Consider the following 10,834-nt stretch of genomic DNA (forward strand, 5'->3'; position numbering starts at 1 on the left):
ACCCCCTGTATATTTAATTATTTTTTCCTGTTATCTCGCCATTCTCCCGAAATAGACTGGGGATAATTTTGCCCTAATTTTGCAAATAGAATATGCTTTGGAGTTTCGTATGTCCACAAACCGATTGGATTAAACAGATAAAATAGTGTTTAACTAAGTTTAAAAAAAGGTTTTTAAAAGACCCAAATAGAAACCCTTTTGACCAACTTGAGACATTTCATCACTTCCGTGAATGTAGGGGGTAATTAAACTGAAAAACAGCGCTTCCACTCTTATTAAGCGCCATTAGAACACCAAAGAGGGTAATTAAATAAAGGCACCAAAATAATCACCGAGAAAAAAACATGAAATCACCTTCAAACGTTTTACCTTGTTTCAATGTTATCAACCTTTACACGGTTTATTTAAATGAATACGAATGTATAAGAAAGCTCAACGAATCAAAACTAGGTCAGATATGAACAACGCAAACGTTTGAGTTGTACAAATTTTCCATAAACTGCGGTAACAAATTGAATAAGTAGATGAAAAGAAGATCAAATGCTCATTTCAGGAGCACTTCTGAATTGAGTAATTGAATAAAAACGTTTTGCATAATAATCATAGCAGAAAACAGGAGTTACTTACATTGCTAAGTTAATCTGTGTTGTTGTTTTTAGCCATACGAAAACGTGCACAAATTGTTTTTTTCCTGATCACCCATCATACAATTTTCCTTGATATCATACAAGGTCATATATGATGCTTGCTAATCATGCAGGGTCGTATTTGATTATTACGATTTTCTGGTTGTCATACAAAAAATCATGTACAATTATACAAGGAATGATGATCTCCTTGGTTTCACAAAACGATCATACTAACATAAAAGTATGGACTGTATGAAATCACATATGATTCTTGCATGAAATCAAAGAAAATAACTGGATCTGAGTTAGCTACAAAAATAGATTGCAAATCCAACCCACCCGTTTTCTCACGAAGTTAATGAAAAATTGTTCTCATTGCATCAAAAAGACAGGTTACAGCTAAGATTACAGCTAAGATTGCAGCATCAAAAAGCTTCCAAAAACAAAGCTTAAAAATTTAAGCAGAAAGTCTCCAGTTTTTTATTGTCTAAAATGTATTTAGGTTGCAATAGAATTTAGTCAATTATTTTAATTATATTTAATAAATCTTCTGAAAAATTAATAAACCCTCAAAAACCCAATTAGAAAAACAACAAAATAAACTCGTATAAAAATACCGCTGACAAAATAGAGAAACCTAGGAGATCTAAACAAATTGTTGCACTAAACATAAACTCCGTTGAAAACTGAATATCAGTTTCATCATTTTATAAGTTGATTTCTTTAACTATAGCCACTCTTGTTTTTAGTTTCTTTTTCAGTATTGGCACGCAACGAATCGCTTGTAAAGTTTTATTTCTTACCAACTTCAGAAAATGAAGAAATGATTGAATTAATCTTAGAAAAAGATGAAACCCAGAAACACTCAAAAACATTTAATCAGTTTGTGTTCAAGGACTAATTACAGGCACAACAGAACACGGAAAGAAAAAGATAGAAAAATAGAAAAAAATACGAAAGACAACTAAATAAATTTAAACTAATTTTCTTCACAAACAGATCACGAAGTTTTAAAATTGGCCTTTAAGATAAAAAGAAGTAATCGTTTTTGATATCCAGAGTTTATTAGAAGAAAAATTTGAAAGAGAAAACAAGAAAAATTTCCATAAAAATAGAAAATATTTTAAGTGATAGAAACAATATAATTTTAGAAACTAAAAAGTAAAAATCTCAAAAAACAATTCCAGACAAAATTCTGCTGGTCTAAAACTTGCTAACATAGTCCTCAAATGCAAAAAAAACACCGTCAATTATTAACATCCGTTATTAAAACTCAAATTGCAGAAGAAAGCAAACGTTGATATCACATACCATGCTTCAACTACATTGCATGAGTATGAAAAATAAACGATTGCTGTATTTCATTCACAAACTATTCGAGCATTCTTACAGAATTTGTTTTCCAACAAAATAATGTTAATCCTGTCTGATTTTTTGTATTTACACCTCGAAAAACCCAAAGAATCACATGCTAATTTTCACACCACAATCATCCAGGACAATGAACGATCAACGGCGAATTGATAGAAAATGCCTGTGCTGATTCCCCTGACCTTGCGTGGAATCTGAATTTCAACTGAGATCATAGATGCTTGAAAAATTTTCGAAATTTCAATTAAATTTACGTTTTCTTATCACAAAGAAAAGTAATTAAGTCTGAAGTTCTCAATAGTTTTAGGTTTTCAGCAGCGACATGAAGTGTTACTTTATTGGCGGTATAAAATTTTTTTCCTCATAGAAATGTTTTCCCAATTTGCTCATTTCCAAAACCAAGAAGATAATTTTTTGCCTTCATCTCATGAAGTAGTGGATAAGAAACAATATAGCAACTGTCAAAGTTCCCTGTGACTTTTCTTTCTGTTTCCCAATTTACTGCCAAATCGCTTACCAATCGGTTTTTTAGAAATAATTTTAAAATCAGCGGTCAGGGGAGCAATATTTATCTGTCAGGCAAAGATTTTATGAACAGAGACATTTTTGCACAGAAAAAAGTTTGGGGTGTATTGTACTCATCTTGCACAGAAACGCAGAAGGTAAAAAACCTTTGCATGTTTTTGCGAGACAAATTAGATTCAACCTTTTGAAAGAGGAAGCCAGCAATCCAATCTATCAATTATCAAGTAACCTCAAAAATTTTGAACTTTAGATTTAAACAGTTTTTTAAGCTGATATTTTTGGTAAAACAGCATTGCTAAAGCCACGATGCTGTTTTCTGATCAACCCCTAGACAATTGCAATTGGAATAGACATAAATGACGGTAGCTGAAATCTCTCAACCTCTACTGCAGTTAAGCATTTTCCGTCAATTTTTATTACCGGGTTCCTTTACAGATCACTTTGATCTCATTGGGCGGAGTTCCATTTTTCTTTTTACTCTAATAAAGTAGTTCAGAGATAAAATCATTAAGCAAGAAACAATTCAGATTTACGGAATTGGCACAAAATATAAGAGAAAAAAATAAAAACGATTTAGAGACTTATCCATATGCATATCTTCCCTTACTTAACAGTTCTCGCAAATGTCAGGTTATAAAAAAGCATATATATCTTTCTATAATAATCTTTCTGACCTTTTAAGTTTTTTATGAACATGCAATTAATTTCACGTATAATAAATTTGGAATGACAAATATTCAACTTTCAAATTTGTGATAACTAAGACTTTTTTTGCTCGTTGTCCTACTTCAATTTCGGTCACGGCCGTCGAGCTTCGACGAATACAAAAAACAAAAATAATAGTAATAACGAGTCTCTTTATTTCTTAAGAAGACACAAGAAACGTTTTAATGCTGCCTGATTTTATTAAAACTTTTTTCCGCAAGACTTTTCAGCAAACGTTTTTTCATTTAATTTATTTTACTGTGATAACAAAAATGGTTTTGGAAAATATTTATGAGCTAACAAAAAATAGAGGCAGGCGATCACATATAAGCTCAAGTTAGGCACATTAGCCTGAACATTTATACTGGTGCATAATTATGTTCAATGAATAAATCAATATACGCTTTTTTGATAACCAAACTACCTCTTTTCAGTTTTTTCAAATTGATTGCTTGGTGTGCGAACGCATATTTCCAATATTCGTTCTGATTTTGTCATCACGAATGCCAAAAAGTACTAGAAATACGTTTTACTTTAAAGAAAGAACGGGAGCAGAGAAGCAGAAATTATAGAAGAACAGAAGAATCCTGCACGTCATGAAGAACTCATATGGAATCTATAGTCTGCCTCCGCCCCCAAGTTTATTAAATGACCTCCACTTACAAATCATGTGTTGTGTATATAGCACGTTACTATTTTAAATATGTGCATTTGGGAGGGGGTGGGGTTGGGGAAGTAAAAGTTATATGCCAATTAACCGGGGGGGGGGGGGGGGACAATCCTTCAACTGACCTTTTCTCCTTGCAGGAACAGGCGATGGCTCCTCTTCATCAGATGATGAAACGTAGCTTTCAAATAGATACTCCATGTCCGGACAACACTTTCTCCTTTTTCACTTCAGGGGGTTGTTGCAGACTTCTTCTTCTGTCACAGCAAGCTAATTAGTGGCATAAAGTTTACAAACAGTGAAACTGCATTCTTAAAAAATCTCTGTTGTATATTTATCTCAGTGTTTCATTAATATATCATGAAATGTTTAATTAAAAATTGCCACGAATCCGACGCGAAATAGATAAACTTAGACGACGATCTAAATTTTCTAGCACCATCTATTTGTCAAGATAGTTTCTTCATATAATTTTCAACCATAGTGTTGCACGAAGTGGTAGAAAAATTTTCCTAATTATTTCTTTCCCCTCAGAATAACAAAATCTCTTCGGAAATGGTCAACAACAAAAAGTTATTCTTCTGATTATAGCCGATGGCAATAACAATCGCATTAATTGAAAACCGAATTGAAATAAAATCATACAAGGCGGAGCTGCGAGCTGTTTAGTTTTTCATGAAGATCATGGAATTAGGCTCTTATCTACTCGAAGAATTCGTCATAATACAGAATTAGCCGACGGATTGATAACGCCACAAAGTAAACCTAAATGCATATTTGGTCCAGCAGATCTCAGTTACCTTAGGTAGTTTGAGAATCTAAATCCTAAAAAAATATATATATGCCATTCGTTAATTGGCGCCGTGATCAGTTATGCGCTCGGTCATTATTGACAATAGCAATTTGCGGTCATACCTTTTGCGGTATTAAGATGAACGAATCTGTTACTCGTAATTTAACGCAATAAAACTAAGTAATATTGAAAAAAAAGCAACGAAAGATCGAAAAAAATTTGATTTATCAAACTTTCATACACTGGTAACATGACAGCAAAAACCTTTGTTTATGTTGTATATTTTTAAACTGAACGCAGTTCCTCTGTTTTTTTTGTCAGCAAACAAATTTGGCTCACTGTTTACTTGACTCCGTTCCCCAAATTTAAATTCCGAAATTTAAAAAAAAAACAACAAGTAAACAAAGTTTGCACAAGTATGAAGCACTCCACTTTGAAGTGTGAAGGAATAAAACAGCGTGTTGGTTTTTGTTAAATATTCCACATACACTTAAAACTGGTGATATCGTAATATAGTTTAGTTATGTTCTTTAGTTCTTTTGTAGTAGTTTCCACGCATTAAGTAAAAAGGAGAGGAGGAATAGACGCAATATGTGTTTGAGAATTCCAAGTGAACTAAAGTCAGCAGGAAAAAGTGAAACTCAGTTTCCACATCCACACAAAACAGTCTGTCAAAATCTGTGACAAAGTGGAGCTGCAGTTCAGAGACAAAACAAAACAAAAGAAATCAAAGACAAGTTTCGTGAATTTGTAGCAAAACAAAAACCAAGTTAGAAAGAACTTCAATTTGAGCCTCGATCGAAGTACCAAGTATTCTTTCTAGTAAATGCCGATCTTCAAAAATACGTTTAGTTGTGCTTCAAAACACGAGATAAGTGCCTTTACTCGGTTTGATACTCTTTGAACACATTGTCAACTTTCATTTGTGTTTTGCAGTTAAATACCTACCAAAACAAATTTTATATTATTAACATCATCGAGTGCGCGTCGATCATTAGCCACAAGTTTTCAAAAACTTCTAAGCTAGATGAAAACAAAGAGGCTCGTTAATATGCGTTTGCACATGATGTTCCGGACCCGCGCTCATCTACATTTTTGACTTAACTGTCTTTTGACATAAATTTTTGACAAAGAGACAATCAAAAAGAGATGTTTGAGTTTAAAAAAATCGTTACAAAATCAAAATAATAATTGACTAAAATAATGCCATGCCTCATTACAACAAGATCAGCCATTAAAAAGACTACGAAAAACAACAACAACAGCAAAAAGTAAAAACAAATATTTCACGGCAAAAACTCAATATCTTAATTTAAAAGCACTTAGTAACAACTTCAAATTACAATCAGAAAAAACCCTAAATACACAAATTTATTTTTCGCTAATTACGCATCAGATGGGATTTTTTTTAATGAGACTAGGTAACAAGTCGACAAAAAGAAGAAATAATGAAGGGAAATTCAAAAATCTATCAACAATTTCAAAACCAAGTAATTTCAAGTCTTAAAAATAATTAGCTTTTAACAAAACAATTTTCCATAAATTTACTAAAAAGTCACAATGAAACCAATATGACCTGTCTCTGATTAGACTAAGCTATCGAAACGGACTAAAACTGCAGAAAAACTCAAAAAATTACAAAAAAAGAAAAATCAAAAACATAGCAAAAACACAAAATTAGTGAAGCCATTAAAATCATTAGCTATTATCTGATTTTTATGCATTTTTATTTCAAATTCTTTTCATACTAATTCAACTGAAATTATACTGAGTGAATAAAGTTCATATGGGTCTCATTTGGAATTCATTCATTGGGATCTGCTATTACGCGATTTTTTCTTAAAGGACGGGAAAAAGAAACGAAAATACAGCACTCACGTAACTTTTTATGAAAACGCATTTTATCCAAGCAAAACATCAGTTACGTCATAAAATCAGAAAACATGTTAATTTTTAAAAGACAAGAAATTGTATGGGACCTTAAAATCATTAAAAATCATTAAAAATCATTAAAAATCTTAAAATTGTATAATATCATTATCTTTAAGACCACTCGCAACAAACTGACTGCTTCGGGTAACATCACTCATTCAACCATTATTTACAAGCTTATGGGACAAAAAAATGTCGAAGCCATTAAAAAACGAACTTTTCAGTACAATCTGTTCTACTGTCAATTAATTTTTTTAACAGCAATGGGTTTTTATTAACAATTTGACTCCAATAAATCAACAAACACGAACAAATACATCAATTAACCCTGCAACTTTTGAGAAAACCCGCAGTATCAACGCCATTAAATTCAACAGATTCAACGGCAGCTATTAAATACCCTAATTAAGCCCTGATGAGACAACAGGGATGTTTTTCATTCAGAAGTCAACAATAAAACATTGCAAAAAGTCATTGACTAAGGAAACGACAACAAATATAGGCAAAATCCAGAAAGAAAGTAGAAAAATGCGACAGGAAAATGTCGAAGCCATTTAAACCACAAGTTGTTCTCCGAGAATTTTATGTATGATCTATTGAGCGTCATCTAGGAGCCATTGCAACTATCAGTATTAGTATAATGGGTTAAGATTCCACAAGGAACAAAAAAACAAAAAAAATTACAAAAATTAAAAAAAAAATATGAAACCTAGTGCATCGAAGTTATATCACCAATAGTTAGAAAATAAAACCCTTAATTAGATTAATTTTTGTTTGAAATAGAAATGAAGGGTCGAGTTCCTCACTGAGACTGACTTACAGTTCACGAAAAACAAAACTAAAATTAAGATCGGTCAATTTACAAAAAAAAAATTCAAAAAATTATTATTAAAGTTTTAACAGCCATTAAATTCAAAAGCTTTCAACGGAAGTCAATAAGTACGCTTATATGGCGCGTAAGTTTCGATTTGAAAACAAGAGTCTTTGTCATTTATGGGTAATCAATAAGACACCACACTGAGTGTTATAAATATCGAACAAGGAATAAAGGCAAAAACCAAAAACTCAGTAGACAATTGCGAGAGGAAAGTGTCGAAGCCAACTAAACCATAAGTTTTTTCTGAATGCTTTATCCATGATTCACTGAACGTCTTCTCTATGCCAGAAAGATTTATTAATCTCAGGATAATGTGATGAGAATTCAAGAGGAAACAATAATAATAAAATATCACAACAAATTTTTAAAAAAAATTTGATTTCTTGTGGCTTTGATGTCGTATAACAAATAGCTATAGGATAAAAATGCTATCCGGATTTTTTTTGGTTGCAGACGAATGAGAGGGGAACTTAAATTACTGAGACTTCAACTTTGGAAAATAAGTTAATAATCAGTTAATGTCAACAAAACTTTCTCGAAAAATCAATTTTAAAGCCTTAACAGCCATTAGTTGTTCATTGAAAGCTCTAGATAGGTTCACTTAATGTTCATTATGAAATTGCACGTTTAGTCAACGAGACTATGCCGTAGGACTCCAAAAAATTTGTGAAACCTCAAAAAAAATATCAAAACTATATTTAAAATTACAAATTCTCAGAGTCGAAGCCAAAAAAAACAAGCGATTACTTGAAGAGGAATGTTTTCTTCATTGGGCTTCAATCCCGTTGGTCACTAACGGAACCTAGAAGTGAAAAGTGACTAGTATCTAGGTGACCCAAGAAAACAAAAAAAAATAGAAGTTTGATTTAAAAAAAAGAGCTCTCGAGTAGAATTGGATTTTTTTTATTGTAAATTCCCCTATGAGACAGATCTAGTTATTAAATCGTTTTTCGTTTATTTTAGGACTCAAAATTAATTCATTTTTTGGCATGAAATGTAATTCATGCCAAAAAATGAATTAATGGAAAAATTTAATAAAAAGTATGTTTTTTTGATGAAAATTTGCACTAAAAGTGAACAAAATCATGCAAAATATTCCATTTTCACACAAAACTTCAATCCTCAATATCTCCTCAAAAAAACAAAATGAAAAAAAAGCTTTTTAGTTTTGAATTCTACGCTGGACGAGCTTTTAAATGATACCACTCACATTTCTCTACGGTGAATATATCGATCGGCCAAAACTGGCTTAGAGCTCACGAAAAACGAAAATAAACTTAAGATCGGTTGATTTTCAAAAGAAAATTTTCGTAAAAACTACTTTTAAAGTTTTAACAGCCATTAAACTCAAAAGCTTTCAACAGAAGTCAAAAAACACGCTTATATGGAGCGTAGGTTTTGATTGGAGGACAAGAGTATTCGTCATGCATAGGTAATCAATAAGAAACCACACTGAGTCTTATAACTATCGGAACAACAACAAGTACAGGCAAAAACAATCAAAAACTCAGTAGACAAGTGCGAGAGGAGAGTGTCGAAGCCAATTAAATCATAAGTTTCTGAATACGTTGATTTTTTTTCACATTTTGACTAAAACTTCGCCAGTTTTGCTGAAATTTGATATAAATTTTTTTAAGAAAGTCTTGTTGATTTCATTTGTAAAGACAAACAATTATTGCCGGCTATTTTTATTAAATTCATTTGTCCAAAATTCTGGCTAAATATTTCAAAATTAAGACTTTTTCATCAAAGATTACGAAATAAGCTTCTTTAGTCCACTTTGATTAAAATTACAGGAAGTACACACTCAAACACCACTTACACCACCTTTTCAGACTCAAAAGGGGGCAATTTCTACTTCAAGTTCCGTTGACAGTGCTCTGTAAATAAAACGTTGCCGTTTTTTCATAATTTTCTATGTCGATTATCAAAAATGCAGCAACTGTTTTTGATTTTTATCTAACAAAATATCTACATCTATAGACTTTGAATATTTAAGCGTTCTTAATGGACAAACATTATCAACAGGGCTAGTTTTGGACCAATCCTGGACTGGTATAATCGAAAAATAGTTCGGATTGTAATCAGTCTTTTTACGAAAAAATCTCGATTTTTTTTAATTGAATACCAGAACATTTCAAACCAAAGCTCACTAATGATAGGCCCAATTGGCTTCATATTCAACTCCCCACTGTTGTATCTAATATAAAACTTGTAGGCTTAAGGCTTTTAAAAGTATTTGATTTTTAAATGAAAAATGGCTTATTGAAATTTGCCTCCATTTTTCTCTTAATTTGGTCAACTTGTAGCTTATTGTCAGCAATGAAAGAAAGCTTCTTCAGTTTGCTTTCAGAGTGCTTGCAGTCTTAGGCCTCACTTTGTGGTTTTGTGGTAATTTTAGGTTTTTGCCCATTTTTCACGTTTTCCAGTTTTGTCACCTTATCACGTTATTGACGGTTTATATATCACATTATTGGCATTCAAAATCAAGCACAATGTATAATTTCAATTTTTTTAAGATATAGATTATGTCGAATATAGATTATTATCTCGAAGAATTTAATTGAATTTTTTAAATTTTTATTTGACTGTCGTTATTACTTTGTCTTTTAAGTCGTAGGAAATTTCCTGTACATTGACCCGGTTTCATTTTCCTTTTCACCAAAAAGTACAAGAGCCGATAGTCTGATATTAGTAGATAGCTGATGGCTTTCATGACTCTGAAAACATTTGTTTTCCAAAATAGACAAAAACACTTGTTGGCTTTGCAATTTTGTTCCTTTTATTGTCTGTTTGTTATCTAGTCTCGTTCATTATAGGCCAAATATGACATTTTTGTGGTCAAAAGAGGGTGTCAAAAAGGATAGGCGTCACAAAATGTATTGTTTTCAAAGAATTCGTTATGACTTTACTGGCTTCGACCCGGAAAAGGAAGTAAATTAAATTTTGATTTTTGTCATGTTTGATGTTCTTTTTGTAGACGTAAGACATATTCTTGACAATTGCGATTTTTAAGGGCTCCGTTTGAAAGAATAAACAAACCTATTTTATCAATTCATCTTGTAGTTAATGGCTTTTATGTCTTTGGAACTAATTCTTTTCGAAAAAACAATTACTTAATTACTTAATTTTGATTTTTTTATCTTTTTTGCCTGCTTGTTACCTAGTTTCATTAATGAGAGGTCACATAATATATTATCGGGGTTCACAGAAAGTGCAATTTAACATAGTTGGGAGGACCAAAGTATGGCTTTACGGCTTCGAAAGCGTTTTCTGCCAAGTTTTAATTGATGTTTTGTTTGTTGTCCTTTTTTTAATTGCATAAAAAATTGAAT

At 31.7% G+C, this 10,834-nt stretch overlaps 1 protein-coding gene across 1 annotated transcript in view; it reads right to left on the reverse strand.

Annotated features, from left to right (window-relative positions):
• The window catches only part of LOC142348093 (calretinin-like), a 53,697-nt gene extending 48,480 nt beyond the window's left edge, over positions 1-5,217 (reverse strand). The window contains exons 1-2 of the mRNA XM_075399260.1: positions 5,030-5,217; positions 4,023-4,167 (exon numbers count right to left, since the gene is read on the reverse strand). Of these exons, the coding sequence (XP_075255375.1) occupies positions 4,023-4,098 (76 nt within the window). The 5' untranslated portion in view covers positions 4,099-4,167; positions 5,030-5,217. The remainder of the gene's footprint in view (positions 1-4,022; positions 4,168-5,029) is intronic.
• Positions 5,218-10,834: the final 5,617 nt, after the last annotated feature.

This window comes from Convolutriloba macropyga, chromosome 1 (genome assembly GCF_964194025.1).
Source record: "Convolutriloba macropyga chromosome 1, txConMacr16.3, whole genome shotgun sequence".
NCBI lineage: Eukaryota > Metazoa > Xenacoelomorpha > Acoela > Convolutidae > Convolutriloba > Convolutriloba macropyga.